General features: G+C 46.5%; 1 protein-coding gene across 1 annotated transcript; it reads right to left on the bottom strand.

Moving 5' to 3' along the window:
• Window positions 1-745: 745 nt before the first annotated feature.
• kif11 (kinesin family member 11) lies at window positions 746-13,512 on the bottom strand. Its single transcript, XM_077582871.1, has 27 exons — window positions 13,359-13,512; window positions 13,084-13,159; window positions 12,135-12,264; window positions 11,962-12,059; window positions 11,755-11,833; window positions 11,489-11,674; window positions 10,886-11,010; window positions 10,712-10,802; window positions 10,321-10,466; window positions 10,140-10,236; window positions 9,638-9,733; window positions 8,997-9,085; window positions 8,842-8,929; window positions 7,942-8,015; window positions 7,653-7,767; window positions 7,266-7,337; window positions 6,726-6,861; window positions 5,956-6,128; window positions 5,546-5,671; window positions 5,296-5,451; window positions 4,797-4,924; window positions 4,361-4,521; window positions 4,062-4,180; window positions 3,100-3,322; window positions 2,058-2,236; window positions 1,349-1,447; window positions 746-1,263 (listed from the first exon to the last, which is right to left on the bottom strand). Exons 1-27 carry the CDS (start codon window positions 13,441-13,443, stop codon window positions 1,153-1,155), a joined length of 3,258 nt encoding a protein of 1,085 aa, XP_077438997.1. The 5' UTR covers window positions 13,444-13,512; the 3' UTR covers window positions 746-1,152.
• Window positions 13,513-18,021: the final 4,509 nt, after the last annotated feature.

Consider the following 18,021-nt stretch of genomic DNA (forward strand, 5'->3'; position numbering starts at 1 on the left):
TTTTCATCTTTGTATTTGTACATGGAATGCATTTTCTGCCCAGATTTAGTCATAACTGTTTTAATTTTCTCATTTCCTCAGTAGATCTTTGTTCTGCGGATGTATCCTTGCGAGTGTTATCGCAATTTCTGCCAGGTGCAGTCATGACTGAATAACCTCCTCTATTCCTCAAATGGGCTTTGGGTTTGAATGATGTCCTTGAGTTTTATCTCATGTCCGGTCTTCTCCGGTTGAACCGTTTACTGGAAACTGTGTGGTACCGCCCTTCGAGATAGTACAAGAATATTGTAAGTCCTCTGTAATCTTCGCACTTGAGAGGCTCCAGCCATAAAAGCGTTGAAGGAACTGTTCATCGATCTCCAGCCTGCATCCAGATAACCAACATTCTCACTACCCGAAAGAAAACGAACACGTGGCGGAAAATATCTACTCCGCAACATACATTAATAGTGTACAATGTGTGCACATAGACATGCTGTGAAAAAAATAATTTCTTCCAGGTGGTGAATCTAAACTATATCATTAGGCAAATTAACTATATACCTTTACAAAATTATCCTTACATTTCTTATTCTATTCTTTATATTTTTAAAATAATCAAGACTAGAAATTTATGGAGTAAGCTGAACATCTTGTTCATGAATAAACCAAATGCGCACACACACAAGTCCTAACAACTAACACCACAATAAAAGGAGGCGCACGATAGAAATACATTTGAAGCAGCGCGTCGGCTCCATTTTAATTGCCTCCACGACCAAACTTGCAACTTAATTGAATGTATCAAATCATTTTTTTTCTCATGGAAATGCTTTCAATCCATCACAGTCCTAAAAAAAGAAACCATCACCATTTTTGGTTATACCTTTAAAGTAAATCGATATTATATAAAGAAAATGCACAAAATACGTCAAACTGGCGCCGTCTGTGCTGACCTCAGCATGATTGTTTTTGTTTTCATTTCATTGTGACACCACAACGTGTGGATACTTTCCCCCAGTAGGCTCCCGCGTACTTCAGTTACTGTACGTACACTCCTTTGCTTAGTTTAGAAATGACTTTTAATATCGTAACAAAAATGCACAATCACAGATTAAAAGGCAAGAACGCTCGCTAACTAGCGACCAAGAGCCAACAAGGGAAGACGGATGTTCAGTTCTGACAGCGTAGTGGCAGTCGAGATTTCTGTGGGGTCTGCCCAGCCTCGCCCTCGCCTGCTTTGGGCCTGCTGGACACCTTGCCGTCTTTCTTGCCGTCTTTCTTCTGCTGGGGCGCACACAAACTCAGATGCTGCACAGGGAAGCCATCGGCTGCACGCGGCGAAATACCAGACGAGACACGTGCTCACCTTGAAGAAGGGACGGCGCTTGGCGTCATTGCAGACCAGGTTCTCGTCGATGGAGTACTCGGTGGCCACGGTCTCGTTCAGCTCGTCCTCCAGGGAGCCCTGAAAGCAGCACAGGATCGAAAGGCGCCAACGTTTACGCCAACGTTTGCGCCAACGTTTGCGCCAACGTTTGCGCCAACGTTTGCGCCAACGTTTGCGCCAACGTTTGCGCTCCACGGTCACACTTCAGTCTCAAAATCACCACCCAAGTTGCAACTGGTAGCGGGTGTCGACGGCATGCTTTATTTGGATAAGTCGTACTTGTTATTTTGCTTTGAATTATATATATAAATGTACGGTGGCACCTCCACTTAAGTTGATTTTGGTACAGGCCAAGTTTGAAGTCAATCAGGTTAAACGTCTAAGACGAGGGAGTAAAAGTTAGAGCCGGGTTAGGGTCTGCGGCCCGAACATCAGCTACGGCCTACAGCAGCTCTCGCAAGTGTTGTACTTCTCCTGGTTTAGGGCAGTATTTATTACTATATGCTATTCATCCCAATGTGGCTCTCCTTGCCCTCATGCCAGGGCATGACACAACCTGAAGTGGCAATTTTTTACATCTCTCAGGCAGTTGCGTATTAGACGCTTGCTTATAACAAACATTTTGACGTGCAGGATAACGCAAACAAAATGAAAGCTCGCCACTGTAAGATCAAGACCGGCACTTCACCTGGCTGCGTTTGTCGTCTTGCTCGTCGTCGTCTTGCTCGTCGTCGTCTTGCTCGTCGTCCTCGGTGTCGGCCCTCAGCTCTTCCTGCTGCCTCTTAAGACTCTCCAGGATCTCCGTGCGGCTCCGCATCTGGGCCATCTGGCGCGGGTACACAAAGCCCCGCCTCTGCGGCGTCTGACCTGGGGGGGGCATCTCAGGTGTCAATCAAACGTCGGTTGACGCGACGGATGCCAGTTTGTGTGCTCAGTGAAATAGACCGCCGGCCGTTACGGACTTGATGGACATTTCTGTACTTTCTATCAAATGGATCATCAATTTTGAAAATCAATCACTTGAAATTTTAGCAAATATTGTCACATTTCTGTCAAGCTGACCGATTACAGAAGCTGGTCATAAAATTTGAATAATCGGGGAAAAGTCCATTTATGCCAATTTGTTTCAAAAAGTGAAATTATTGCTAATAGTTCAGCACACACAAAGTGAAATATTTCAAGCCTTTGCTTACATCAGTTTTGATGATTATGGCAGAAAGACAGAAAAATTAAAAATGAGGTGTTTAACCAAATATTTCACGTGAGCGACAAAAAAACTGAAATGTTCTTGTGAAAAGTTTCTTTTCAAGTCAGTCCTTTGTTGTGCCTCCTTTTCTATTCATGAGCGCATCGTGGCGAGGTGGCGTGAAGACCATCATGGAGACCATCAGCCTTTGGCACACTTGACACGTTATTGCAGTTTGCATTTTGTGGTTCAGGAGTAGGAGTTTGAATCCTGAAATTGTACAGCTGACAATTTGTTTGTTGCTGTGCATTTCCTGCACTAGAAATTTAAAATAATAATGTCCCAATTCAATTATTACAACAAGTTGAAGCCATAATCCTTAAATAAATGAACAACCCCCCCCCCCCAATGGCATTTTGTCTGTTTTGCTTCCACACACCGCTCAGATTTGCTTTATTTCAGGTTTATGCGCAGCATTAAATTGTCCCGAGAAATGGTCTCAAATGAGTGCAGAACGGCTTGCAAAATGTTTGAAATGTTTCACCTGTGGGCACGTCATGGCGCAGCTCCTCCTGCAGGAAGTTTTGGACCAGCTGGTGACCAGCGTCCACCTGCTCACGGACTACGACCTCCTGCTGGTCCAGGGCGGCGCCGTCCAAGGAGGTTTGGCTGCGTATGTTCTCCAGGGCCAGCTTGACTTCCTCCTGCTGGGCCCTTAGCCGCGCCTCCAACACGCCGAGCTGCTCGGCGCTGTATGTCTTCACACTCTAGGGGCGAGACGGAGGAGGACGTCTGAGTGGCGCAGGGAGCTCGGCAGCCTTTGGCAGACCCACCGTGTAACAGCCAATCATAAATGCCGGTCACAATTTGCAGCCAATTACTGATCCAGATTTTTTTCCTTAACCAACAATATTGTACACATGCAGCAGTTTTCTCGAATCAAAATGAAAAGTCCCACAGCGAGTATGCAGGGCTCAATTGTAGTTTGAAGTTGCGATATCACGATTTACCACTAGATGGCAGACATGTCTTAGTTGCACCAGGCTGCCATAGACTGAAGTGTAAGCAAGCGTAATCATTTCTTTGCGGATTTGGATTGAAATATGCAGGTCAAACATAGTACCTCAATAATATTACAATTTTTGTGAAAAATGCACAAAATGAGTTGGTTTACTGTTCAGCCGTGTTTTGCCGTCCTTTAATGGTCATTTTTATACAAGCGAGCCCTTTACATTGGCGAAAGTAAAGAAATAAAAATCACAGCATGTGGTCGGCGTAGGATTGTGGATCTTTGATGCTTGCATTGAGAAATGTATCAAGAAGACAAATTTCGTCAGAATTTAAATTGATGGCATTTTTGACATGCATCTGGTTGGAACGTGTGTGTGTGTGTGTGTGTGTGTGTGTGTGTGTGTGTGTGTGGCCCTGGATGGCTCCACAGAAGCACAGCTGAGCATTGAAGTTGCCCATGCTTGTCCTAAACGGACGACCCGACAGCGCCTGTACCTGATTAAGGGCGCGAGCGTCGGCCGACTCGTCTGCCACCAGCGAGAGACGCTCCTGGGCTCGCTCGTCCCCGTGTTGCTCCAGTGCCGAGCGCCAGTCCTGGCCTCGTTGAAGCGCACCTGCACACACACGGAGACCGGGGCCAAGTTGGAAATCATTCACGGTGGCTCGTTTGATGTAGTGGACTCAAAAGCCCACTAGAAATCCCCGTGTATTGATTATGGAGTAGGCAATGAGCGAATCATTCGCTGCGACTCATTCAGCTGACTGGGATGCAAGGATAAGCGTCGGCCCCGTACCTGACACGCTGCGCTCGATGTTCTCACAATAACCGGCGGCCTCCTCCAGGGCCCGCTGGCTCTTGTCTACGTGGAGTCGCAGCGTTTTGGCGAGGGACGAGGAAGTGGCGCACACGAGTTCCGCCCCAGTGGAAGCCTGACATTTCACCGAGCTGTAACCACTGAGGAGCAGCACAAATCAGCCCATGTGACAATCACGACATCATTCGTCTTTCCACTTTGAATTGGCAATTGAAAAAATATATTACAATATATATATTTTTAAAAAGGCATTTCAGGACACCATTTTGGATTGTTTAGGGTAGTGGTACCACCTAAACGGTACATGAGTGTGCGTGTTAGCTGAGGGCATCTCCACTTGATTAAATGCTCGGATGAAGGGCGGATTCGTTGGAGGTTTGTTTGCTCGTCACAACAGACGATGGCGGCAGTTCACCTGCTGAGCTTCTCTTGAAGGCTTAGAAAAGGAGCCGCCAGGGCCTCGGAAGACAAGCACAGGTTATCGTAATCCTTGTGGGACTCCGTGGCCACCAGGTCAAGCTGGTCTTGCAACATCCTCAAACTCTGGCGGAGGCACAAGAAGCTCACAAGTTGGAAAGAGAAGACAAGACACCGCAACATTCCAGCACCAAGTAGGAAGCAATAGTGCGATTTTTTTGCAGATGACAAACTTGATAATGCAAATCAGGGAGGCTTTCAAAACTTTTTTGCTTTCAAGACTACTTTACAGGAGAGATTTTGCTCCACGAGTCTTTAATTATCCTACTGCCCATTAAACTTAACTACTCAAAAATGCAAAAATGAACCCTTGTGTATAACACTGGCCTGAAACAGTCTGAAAACAAACTTGAAAACCAGATTTGAAATGTAAATATTATTGAGTTCTAATGCTTGTTAGTAAGCTAAACAATAAAAAAAAACAAAACATTTGTTACCTGCTTGTTCTTCTCCTGAGCTTTGCGGATTTGCTCCTCCAACTGCTCATGCTTGTCCTGCAGCTCGTTCACCTTTTGGACCGTCACCGCTTGCAGAGTTGACAGCTCGGCAGCCAGGCCGCTGAAGTACTCGCCCATCTCCTTCATGCCCTCCACCTGACGCACAGAGCAGCACCAAAGCGTAGCGTGAGAACAAACGAAGATGCGGAGCACTCGATTGATTGGATTTTGTCAAGGCAGACTTGCCAACCTTGTCAGCCAGCGCGTGCTGCTCCTCGGTGGTGCTCCTGAGGGAAGCGCGCAGCTCTTTCAGCACCGATAGAGCCGTCAGAGTCCGACCCTGAAGGGCCTCCTCCATGTCTCGCTGGTGCTCCCCCTACATTCGGGCATAGCGAGCGAGCGAGAGAGCAAAAGAGAAAATCAGAGACAGAAACGACAGAGGAGAACAAAAAAGAGGAAGGGAGAAAGAGGAAACAAGTAAAAGAAAAAGAGCAAGTGAGAGAATGAGAACAAAGAGTGCAGGAAGATAAAGAAAGGCAGAAAAAGGGAACAAGAGACATAATGAGAGCAAAAGAAAAGAGTAATAAAGTGAGAAAGACACAAGAGAAAACACAGATTGTGTGTGTGAAAACAAGACGTCCACGTTTGTTGTCCGCTCACCAGAAGCTCCTTGAAGGTCTCCTTGTCCCGCTGACTGAGCTGGCGGTGGCGCTGCAGGCGTTCCTGCCAGCGCGTCGTACCCTCGCCCACCAGCCGCCCCATGTTGGCCACCAGACCTTCCACGCCGCTCATGGCGCTCGTCAGCGCCTCTGCGTTGACTGCCAGAACGCCGTCTGGAACGGAGGTCACAGGTACTCCACTTTTCTTGGACATCGCTCCCAATCCACGATTTAGCGACTCATTAGACATTTTCCAGCCCACTAACACAAAATCCCTTTGGAGGGATTTGGGAACGACAGAATGATCCCGAGCGTCACTCAATCCTGACTCCCGGCATCCCAAAATGTTGAAAGAGCCATTTAAGAGAATGGCATCAATGTTCCCGTCTTATCAATTGCAGAAATGATTGCTGATGTTGCCCGCCATTTTCATGACCCTTGCGTGCAACAAGCACCCGCCGAGCTGATGGAAAAGCGTCCCGCAGGCTATGATGCAATTCTTTGTTGACAGAAATGTTATTTAATATTTTTCCCATACATTTTGCAGCGCAGGAAAACGTTAAGAATGCTTGTCATGTTTGACCTCCCTTTTCATACATTAAAAAAAAACAAAGTATGAATTCCACGTTAGGGAAGCACAACATGCGGTTCAAGAGCCGCCCACGTCACTTCAGCGGGACTTTCCGTCTGCTGTATCGTGCACGACACACAAATGTGCATTCTAGTGAGTAAGGAATGAGTGAAAGATGGCCAACAACACGAGGGCTCTACCGATGGTCTGCAAATAGCCGCTGAGGACGTGTCGATGTTTGTGGCCTTGTTGCTGGACGCCGCGTCGCATGCCGCTGAAGGCCAACGCCATGCGCTCGGCGAAACCCTGCTGGGCAGCCACGTTGTGCTGCTCCACCTGCACACGCACAACATGGAATTCAAACGATAGGGACACACGAAGCACAGGCTTGTCAATGAAGTGATGCTATTGATGATGAAAAGAAGCAGAAAGTATGTTGTGATAAATGTCGTAACCTTTCCACACTATTTGATGGATTTTCCGCTACATTAGGCTGTTGGAATTCCTTCTGTGATCCAAATGCAAAATTATAAATCAGTTGCCTCATTTTGTGGCCGTTTGATTATCATTTTTATTTGAGATTATTCTTTAGTTCCTGAAATAAACACAATTGTAAAATTGTCATAGACTTTGAACTATTTTTATATTTATTTGTGTGCATTTAGGTTTAAATGTCTTTTTGAAAAGACATGTTCCGGGCTCCTAAAAGAAATGTGAAAAATGGCAAAAGTAGGCATTACCAGCTTCTTCCTGTCCAGCTTGGCATGCAGACCAAAGACGTCGCTGGTGCTGGCGTCCGCCGTGTCCAGCAGCTGCACACACAAAAACGCATCACAGATTACAGAATAAAAACAAAAGAAAATCAGAGGGACGTTTTGATTTGATGACTGTGGATACTCCAAATGTCACAGTGCCTCGTTCCCTTTTTTTTATTATTATTATTATATTTTTTTCCTTATGGAGGATTTTACAGGCATTTGAGATGGCCGTTCCTTTTTTTTTTTATCCGACAAGGGAGGCCACCACTTATCACATTGCAAGTCCCAAAGCAATCTTTTTGTCCGAGTGACGCTGAAGGTGTCAGCTGTCAATCAGTGTGTGACGCCATATGAGGTGAGGTGCCGCACCTGAGTTGCGGCGCTGTAGAGGTCGTCCCGGGCCGAGTGCAGCGCTCCGCTGACGAGCTCCTCCTCGGCCAGTTTGTCTTTGGTGGCCTCCAGGTCTTGGTTGGTCTCCTCCAGCCTGCGTAACGGAAACGTTGTGAGATGCTCGGGAAGAATCGCATTCATTCCAGACTTTGAGGCCACTGAATCCATCGCAACTGGACTGTTTTGCAAACCACGACAGTCCAGGGTGAGAACAAGTTGTGATGGCGAGGGGGTCCGATCGGTTGTCGGGAGGCGAAAGACACCTCACCTCTGCCGCTTGTGGTCCAGCTCGGCGGCACACTGCTCCAGTTGGGTTTTGCTGTCCACAAACAGCTCGCTCACCTGCGCACGCACAGTCACATCATCTGGATGAGCTTTGCTCAGAAACTGGCTTGTCGTCACATCATTCGTACCGCAATTGTAATTATTACTAATGACAGCGCCACAGAGCCTTGGTTACCTTCACACATGTTAAATGTATCAGGATCAGATCTGGATTGTACCTCATTTGAAATGAACACTGCTGGCCCCATATAAAGATTTTTCTTTCTAACATTCTCATAATTAACTATTTCTTTGTGAGCAGAAACAAAAATAAGTTAACATTTTATACAGCACTTCAAATACGTCAAATAACTATCAGACGTGAACACACGTTGCGTTTGACATTTCAGGACTTCCTCCCCCAAAAGTTGTGATTATTACATTACTAATGACTTTTCTGGAAGAAATTAAACGCTCGACTCAAATAGAAAAAGGCAGAAAAAAGGTGGCCTGTGTCTGTTCACGTTAAAATTTTAAAGCAAGCTTAAATGTGGATTCGTCCTGGTTTGACATCACAGGACATTTTTTGCTCCAATAATTGTAATTCCTACTAATAAAAAAACTGGCAGACCGCTTTTTATATTGAACTACACCATATGGTGCCCAAAGCGCTTTACAACGCCTCCCTCTCTCACACACACACACACACACACACAAATAGGTTCATGTCAGTTCACACATTGAAATTTGCCATCTGGATCAGATCTGCATTCATTCTGGCTTCTCGTACATATTGAGTCAGATGATCATTACAAATGTGTTTTCTGGATGGCATTAAAATCCGAACAATAAAACAAAAGCAAAAAAGGCGAAAATGAAAATGTTGAGCAAGGTCGTGGCCTACCTTCCGCAGCTCGTCCTCCATGGCGGCGATGCGTTCGGTGTACTCAACAATGTTTTCGTTGTTGACGTTGATCTGTTGCATCATGCTCCTGAAACGCGCAACTTTTCACAATACGCACCACACGCGATACAACATCAACACGCGCCGGCACATACGTGTAGTTCTCCATTGAAAGGTAGACGCCATTTTTGTCCCTGGTGGCGGCCAGGTCTCGCTTGAGGCGCTCGATCTCCTCCGTGTATTCCTGAGCGTGGACAAAAGCGTGTCGAGTCGTTCACTCGTTCCTAATTTCGCTCATCGCTAAACAAGCATTTTTACATCGAGTAGCTCCTAAAAGTCAAATCCTTTGTCGTGATTGATTCATTTCCTGCCCTCTAATCACTTAGTTCAAGATGCATTGTGGGGGTTATTGTGAGTTCTGGTCTGAGCTGGCATCCGGAAGAACAACAAACCTTCTGGTCAGTCCCTTCATTCTTAAAAACGTTGTTTTTTGTGTCAACATTCCAAACTTTGGAAGAAGACATCCTGCGTCTTCAAGCCCGCAAAGCTCTTCCACTAAACACATCGATTGGCTCATTACGGCCGCGTGAGCGCAACGAGAGCAATCAGGAAACATAGACAGCGACGTAGACCGTGACAGCAGCACGTTGGTCACGGCCGTGTGACCGTGCAGATGACTAGATTTCCTTGAATTGGTCCAGACCAGAACCGCGGCCAAGTCAGCGTACGCTCGCTACAGGACTGCTGTATAGCCCGACGGAGTGGGAAGGATGTGGTGCGAAGGCGCCGGCCTCACCTTGATCAGCGTCCTCTTGGTGAGCTTCTGGTTGACCTCGGGCTTGTTCATGATGTTCTTGGCCCTGCTGGCGTACTCCAGCGTGCTCAGCGTCTCCTGCAAAGCGCAAACGTGTTGCAAATCATCATCCTGGCATTGATCAACATTTGAAATCTGGCAAGTGATTTTGTGCTTTTGAAGGCCGACGGGTACGAGCGAGGAGGAAGTCAAATCATGCGGTTGAGAAATATGTTTGTAGACGATGTTTGTGTGAACGCCACAGGTGTAAGCGCTGAAATGTTTTATGGAATTATGTTTCTATCTGCTTCAGGAGCTGAGATATCAATTCCTTTTAATTATGTTGAATTTCCAGAAAAACTTTAGGTTTTAAAGGATGACTCAAAAGTCACCCATAGAGGCGTGTTCTGCCAGGCGCTTTAGGCCTTCGTGAGTTCATGGATAGCGAAATCAACGAAATCGAGTCCAAGCGAATGTCGTCTTCATCTGTGTGAGACAAACGCACCTCCAGGTTACTGGAGGACGGCGACACGGTGGCGATGATGGAGGTCTTGGTGCGTCCCCCCAGCGAATCTTGCAGGATGCGCGTCAGCTTGGACTCCCTACAGGAAGTTCATCAACAGTCATGTCATCTCCATCTATGAGGTGTGCGTGTGCGTGCGTGCGCGTGCGTGCGTGTACTGCACCTGTAGGGGACATGAGGTCTCTTCTCCACCAGAGCCGTGATGACGCGGCCCAGCGTCAAGAGGGATTGGTTGATGTTTCCCGCCTCCCGCGCCCGTTTGTCCACCGCGCCGGAGCGGCCGATGTTCTCGCTACCCGCCAGGTCCACCTGGAGCACGCACACACACACACACACACACACACACACACACACAAAACACCACTGGGGTCACGATTGTGATACGACTCCCTGATGTCATTTTACTCTACTTGAAAAGGTAACACTTCAAATTTGACTCAATCCAAACCGATTTTGTGATGAAAATAATTTGAGATTTGAGATTTTTGCTTTTGGTGGCAGCACTCGGCTCCTGTCACTGCACTTTCATGATCATGTTGCCAAAGTTTGCTTACCAGGTTGAGTTTTCCGATCTTGACCAGCTCCTCGCCATCCAGCGTCATCTCCTTCATGTGGATGGTGACCGAGAAGACCGAATGCGAGCGGCTGCGCACAATAAAAGACGAGTCAGACCACCTGCAAGTGAACAGCAAAAACTTTTTGGAGTCAAATGTGGACGCGCGCCTTACCTGGAGTAGGCGTTCAAGAGCGTGGAGGCCGTCTTCCTCTTGGCGGATCCTCTCTCCAGGATCTGATAGACCTCGTCTTTGTTGTGGACGACCACCTCCTCCAGACCTTTGACCACCACGCCGCGCTGCCGGCACCACAACAGGTTAGCACGTCGGCCGTGATTCAAATACACAACCTGGAATTCTTTGGTTTTGGGTTAGTTTGAGAGAAAACTTCCATCAGCTGCGGCTACATAGAAGACGCATGCGCAAACAAAGAAAATCCACACTCGAGAACAAACGTTGTTTTCTCCCTCCCACACACAAAAAAATTCAAGCATAAAACGTACAAGAAATACACAACATTTTCTCCTGTCTGCGTAAACGCATGTGCCTTTAAGAGGTGTGGCCTGGAGCACACGTGAGCGGTTGTGAACTGTGGTCAACAGAAGCGCCTGTGCCAGTGTCTCATTGTGTTTAAGTTATACTTTTCCTCTGCCAAAGAGCACGTTGGCGACCGAGGCTCTCCTTTCCCACATGCCAGGGCATTACAGCAAGTATACAGTGATTACTGGCAAACGTGCTTTTGGGGGTCTATTCTCCATTGTTGTGTGGAAAAGGCACCTTGTTCCTTGGGTCGTCAAAAAGCTGCAGCCTCTCGTTGACGTCCTCACTGGGGCTGAGCAGGTCAAAGAGCTCCTCGTTGTAGATCTCGAGCAGCGACACTTTGACGGAAAACTCGGTGCCGTTCTCCGACAGCTTCTCGAAGATCTGGTGAAGGGTTCTGGGAATGATGCCAGCCAAGGGATCCTGCCACAAGCAGCCAGACGCAAGCGGTCAGGAGCCATTTGCGTAGCGCCGTCACGTGATTCCAGACGCGTCCAACTTGCCTCCTCCCACGTGAACTGCTCGTCCGGACTTCTTTCTCCCTCCATAGTGAAGGTCTTTCCTGTTCCGGTCTGACCGTAACTGCAACGCACCGCCCAACAACAACGTTCAGTCCCTCTAGGAATTTGCACCTCGTCTCGACAGCAACAATTCGGGCGATTCAACTCATCACTGAATTATGGACCAGCTTGCAATTTCCGAGTACTCACGCAAATATCGTGCAGTTGTAGCCCATGATGACCTCACCCAGGATGGGGCATACCACGCTCCGGTACACGTCGATCTGCTTGGCGGGGGGTCCGAAAACCTGCGGGACGCAAACAACAACACTGACGTTCTGGCAGCAAAACGATTTTATTGAGGACATTGGAAATGAACTGACCATATCAAAAGTGTACGTCTTCCTGGACGCCTTGTCGTTCACGCCTCCCGTCCGCACCAGAACTTCCTTCCTGTTTGGATCGCAGTCAATCACGTTGTATGAGGACTTGTGCTCCATCTTGTTGAAAGGTCTGAAAGGCAACAAGGCACACTTTTCAAAAACATTCAGCTGACATAATGGTTGCATTTGTTAAACATCAGAGCTTTACTCGTTTTGGTGGAGAGTTTGGACTGAAAGCTGTCAGCCAATCAGAGAAGAGCTTACCTAAGAAGCAGAAAAAACCGAAGGGTCCAGGAGGTACATTGACAACTTGAAGGCTTATTTTTTTTTTACCAGATTTTTCATGGGCAATATGACACCCCACCCAACCTCAAAGGCGAATATCACAAACTTTTCTGAGGAGTGTAGACTAGTCTGGCCCTTAGTTGGTTAAAAAAGAAAATGTGGCAAACACTGACTTGCGCCATGTACAGCATAACATACATACAGTACAATCAGGAAAAATGTTACAAGTAAAGTAGAGTGAAAGTTAGGCTAAAATTTGTGTCTTTGTTAAAGTGTAAACATTACTGTCTTATATTCCCATCCATCCAAATGTAAAAAGACAGTTGTTATTTTGCCTTGACCGGCAACACGACACCAGGCGCTATTTTGCTGTGAATCACGCGAGACAAAGTACAAAATTTGAGCAGGTGACTTCGTACCAGTTCGTGGCCAGCAGCCTAAACATCACTCCAAAATAAACTTTGTGTCCAGCCTAGTGCAATGACGGTAAAATAACCGATTCACACCAGCAAATCAGAGCAGTTACGGCAAAATAACCAGTGCCAAAATGCCATTTTTTGTCAGCATTCTAGACACCGTTTATGAATTCGCAGAGAAAATCACATTGGTGCGCATTGAGTACACAAACATGAGCAGAATTCGATGTCCATTACTGGTACTGTACCTGCATCTGACGACCACTTGGATGTTTCGCCCCTTTTCGTCCCGTTTGACTCCATTCGGGTGATTTGACGCCATGACTGCGGTGACACAAGACAACTTCATGTTTCGTCAACACAGTTTTTGCTTTTAAAAAGACGACTTAGCAAGCAGCACGGTTTGGGCTCCACTTGCTTTGCTAACTTGCTAACGGACCACTTTTAACGGACGAACCACACAAACAGCGGCAGCTAGCATCTCCGGAAGCGCGAGCCTGAAGCAGACCAGCTCCAAACTTACCGCAGGCCTTTCTCGAGTGTTCCGCCGTCGTGTTTAGTTGCTGGCTGTTTACGTTCTGTTGGCTTCGTTCTCGTTCTTGACGCATAGCGCAGCAAGCCAAGCCAACGTCTTGGCGCTCGAACGACGTCAAAAATTTCAAAGAGTACTTTTTAAATTTCGCTTAGCCAATCACAGAAGAGCAAGGCTAGACAAGCCTTTCTACTGGACGAGGCGGACATGTGACTGCTTCCGGGAGAACATCATGGAGGTGGAAGAAAATATTATCCAACTTCGTTATATTTCTTTTCTCGTTTAACAATAATTATATTGTACAGAGCAGTATAAAAAATGTGAATATTATTTATGACAGTCCTTTTGTTTTAATCCATAAAAACCATAAAGAAAATCAGTACCGACGCTTGACCTCAAATGGCTACGAAGGCGGAGCACAGCTAACGTCATAATAATATTAATACAACGCCGTCGCATGGTGAAAAACAAAACAAAAAACAACGACCACGTTTCTCTGCCATCTTTTATTTCTCTTTTAAAAACTTACTAAACCACTTTTTCTTTTTTGGGGGACAAACGCAATGAACTGCGCCCTCCATTGTAAATAGTTGTAATCTTTTGTACAGTTGTCTTTAGGTCACCAACAGTAACAATAATAAAATGAAAGGGGATAAAAATACAATACAAATGCACACAGATGAAGTTGGATGCATCATAACATTGACCATTAATTATTAAGACATCAGTAATAGGCTACAAACAGAGTTGTTTTGAGTATAGACAATTTATTGGATTTGGACAATTACAACGAGAAATCACATGGAAAAAGTTCAGATGAATCAGAATGAATGAGTAATGTCAATAAATAAGACATAATGACTTGACTTAAGATTTGTTCTCAAAAAGAAATCATTTGCTCAATTTGAAATGAAAGCAGAAACTGTTCAACCCTAAAAATGTATTTTCAACAACCTGGCAACCAAGTTTAGACTGTACAGGGAAGGAACGTCTTTTTAAAGATGTCCTTTCACTTTTCAAGCCAATTTTTGCTGACTGGGCGTCCCTGAACTTTCAACTGGCAGATTTGCAGTGTAGAGTGATACAAGTTGAACTACTAATAATGCTACAAGGGTGCAAAAATGGATGATAACTATTTTGGATAAATTCTTTGGAGACCTTGTTGAATGCAAAATGGTGCAAATGTTGACAATTTCAGCCTCTCAATAGTAAATAATCTCCTCCATGAAAGTAGACTGATTATTAATTGTGATGAATCCACATAGGACATTTCGATAAAATATCAGCTTTTACTTAAAACAACGATCAACATTTTCCCCCCAATTTTTTGACACATGTTCCCGACCAAACCGACAACGCAATCAACAGAATCAATTTACGTTTGAAACAATATCCTGTTTTGGACTACAATACATGGAGAGAAAAAAGACGTTTTTTAAATCCCATTCATCAAGTCATTGGGAAAAAAAAGTCAACAGATGCATCGATGATGTCAATAATTGTTAGTTGCAGCCCAAAGTATAAGCAAAAGGTCATGAATGGATGTGGAGTAGCAACTGACTTGTGCAAGCAGCAGGACGAATAATCTCCAAAATGCTCCATTTTGGTCTTTAGACAATTTCCACCGTGAGTGTGGAACAATCGTATTGTTGGTCCTCTTGCCCCTCCTCCTCCTGCTCTTCTTCTTCTCGGCTCTTTGTGGCCACAGCCCACTCGGACCCGGGGCGACGATGACCGGCGACTTAGTGCTGGGGCCGCCCTCAACCTTCTTCGTCGTCGTCGTCATCCTGGTCCGGACGTCCTCGCCGCTCTCTTTGTGCTTCTCCTGTGGAGCGTCGGGTCGCCAGATCCTCCACGCCGCCACAACAGGACCAAGAAGAAGAAGAAGAAGAAAAGCGCCGCTGAGGTGAGTCGCACGTTTTGGGTCACACTGAAGCTTGCTGCAAATGTTCAAAGTGGACTTTGAGATGGTCCTGTTGGATTTGAAGGTGCAAAAGTGAAGGTCCAAATGAAAAGCTCTTTAGAGAAAGCGAGTGAAGTCCATCCCTGCAAGCAAAACATTTGGAAGTTCTTGCTGACTTTGTTTGCCGAGAGGAGCCCAAAACGAGGTGACAACATTTGTAGCCGCAGATGCAAGTTGAATTGTGATGAAGGGAGACGAGATTGTGATTTCGCTTCATATGGTTGTGCTCATGTTCGCTTTTTCGTGAATAGCAATCCTAAAAATGTCATCCTGGCAAACAAATCACTGACGTGTGGATTTTTTCAATTTTTTATTGTGAGAACGAAATCAATGAGTTGAGACCAACAAGAACATTTTCTGTAGCAGATCCCAGTTGAATTGTGACAAATGAAGATTGACGTCTTATTTAAACGCAATGCAAAGTTCTTATTTAATGGTTTAAAATACAGTAATCCAAATATCTTCATCAATGGGAAAAAATAAATGATGCTGAAGTTATTTTTTGTTTTTGTACAAAGAGACTGAAACATTTGAGGCAGATTCAAGTTGATTTGTGATGAATGGAGCTCATCAATGGATGGAAACTTGCATTGTGCTCAATCTGGGGCAGCCATCTTCCTTTTAATGAACTAAACTCAAACTCATCAATCAAGTTCTTCAGTTGGAATTGAAAATGGTGGATCCGACGCAACGAGAAAAGTGACACAATAGTAGTTAGAAGTGAAAAACACATTTGAATTCACTTCTTCCATGCAAACAATAATTGAGGTTTGTGTTTGCTTTGAGAAGATGAAAGTGAATCATTTCCATCAGTTGAGGACATTTGGAGACCATCCAAGTTTGTTTGTTTGTTGAAATTTCAAGCCATGGCTGAAAAGCCGTGGAATGACGCGCATCCACAACAACAAAGTCAGATTTTTATCCTTGTTTTTTTTTGTTTTTTTAACACTCGCTCGTCTCCAAAGTGGTCGTGCAATTTTTCAGATGAACGTCTCCTATTTGCTAAGTTGGAAGAAACATGCACACAAGCTAACGCCAACGCTAAAGCTGAGCTAATGATGGCGTTGTGTGCACTTCAGAAACGGGCCTGTTAATACGCAATGGTTGCAAGGAGGAAGGAAGCCCGCCCAGGGGCGGCCATCTTGCCTTCACTTGGAGCCACCATCTTTTACTTCAGTGGCTAAACATGCTGGCCGGATGACGCCTTTTGCTATTTGAACAGTTTTGCTCTGAAGATGGCAACATGTTGACGTTTGCCAGCTAGCAAATTTGGCAAAAGAAATCACATTGCATGGGCCGGCGTGAGCGATTGTGAATGCCCAGGGCAGATTCCATTGACACGGCAACACAGAGAAGCTGAAATGCGATTGGCCAGAAACTGCAGGACAGCCAAAAGAAGACAATCGGCAGTCGGGATGAATGAAAACATTCATCGGACGAATATCGCTAATTGGCTGGCAAATGTTGGTCAGCGCCTCTTTGAGTCCGACCAGCCACCGGCAACCTTCCGGGTTTGTCTCTTCGGAGCGAACGTCGCCGGCAGGCTCAGGTGCCGCACGGCCAACGTGAGAGGCGGAAGGTCGTCGGGACGCTCGGCCGCGCCTTCCTTTGCGCACCAGAGCAGCTCGGAGCCAGACAAAGATCCATAGTCACCAAAAGCGCCAATGACAGATGATTAATCGGCGCGCTGCGCTTGGCCGAGCCGCCGGACCCCCGGCTGACGCTCCAGCCACCAAACACAAAACCAAACCCCCCCTGAAGCCTCCGTGCAAGCAGGGCGCGTGGGCGAAGGGTGGACGCGGGGTGGCGTCCCCACGGAGCTCGCTCGCACTCGCAGTGCATCACCCTGGCACAAAGACAAACAGTGCGCGTGTGTGTGGGAGGCTTTGAGCTGGACAAATGTGTGTGCGTGCGTGCGGTGACCAAGCCCCCATCTGGCAGCGGGTGGGCGGCGCGCCACACAACCACAATAGCCAGCAACATTTTTGGAGGCGTGGGCGTTGAAAAGGCTGCCAGCGCAGGCTGTGCACGTTCGGCTGACGCGCATGTGAAAGTCACTTCGATGCGATTGATCCTCGCGGCAAACGCCGACGGCTCCTTCAACAAGCTTCCGCGACAGCGCTGGGCAGAGGCCGGACCCGGGTGGTGGTGGGGGGCCGAGGGGGGGTCCACAACCCGCTCTGCTCTTCAATCCAACCCAGCCGCTATTCGCATGAACAGCGGCCCTGAAACGTTTGCCAACTGCCTCTTTGCCGTCTTTGCCGCCCGATTCCAGGATGACGATCGTCATCAGACTTCCACACAAGCGGATCATTTGCAGAACATGACAAGAACGATCATTCAAACGTTGAGCAAAGGTTCGAACCAACCCGGACATGAAATCAACGTCGGCAAGCGTCGCAAATGTTCGCCCGTCAGCGGCTTCAAGGTTGCAGCGGGGTTTGTTCACAAACACGTTTGACTTTTTTCTGCTCGCAAAAACGTTTGCAACCTTTGGCCACTGCTCGCAACCTTTTAGGAAACATGACGGAAAAACACAAGATTTGTAAACCTTTGCGGCCGCATGAGCTCAAAAGCAGTTCAAAGCAGCGCATGTGGATTTACATTTAATCTGCTCCTTTTGGCCAAGATTACGCAACAATATGTTTCCCACAACTAAATGGAAGAGGGCCAAATTTCAATGTTCTTTTT

This window comes from Vanacampus margaritifer, chromosome 12 (genome assembly GCF_051991255.1).
Source record: "Vanacampus margaritifer isolate UIUO_Vmar chromosome 12, RoL_Vmar_1.0, whole genome shotgun sequence".
NCBI classification, from domain to species: Eukaryota; Metazoa; Chordata; class Actinopteri; order Syngnathiformes; family Syngnathidae; genus Vanacampus; species Vanacampus margaritifer.

Bases quoted from the DNA above. Each gene is read 5' to 3' on its own strand.
- kif11 (XM_077582871.1), bottom strand. From the start codon at position 13,443: ATGCGTCAAGAACGAGAACGAAGCCAACAGAACGTAAACAGCCAGCAA. The intron at 10,803-10,885 runs GTAAGGCGCGCG...TATTGTGCGCAG, and splicing joins CTCTTGAACGCCTACTCCAG to CCGCTCGCATTCGGTCTTCT. The intron at 6,129-6,725 runs GTAGAGCCCTCG...CCTCCGTTCCAG, and splicing joins CGGCTATTTGCAGACCATCG to ACGGCGTTCTGGCAGTCAAC.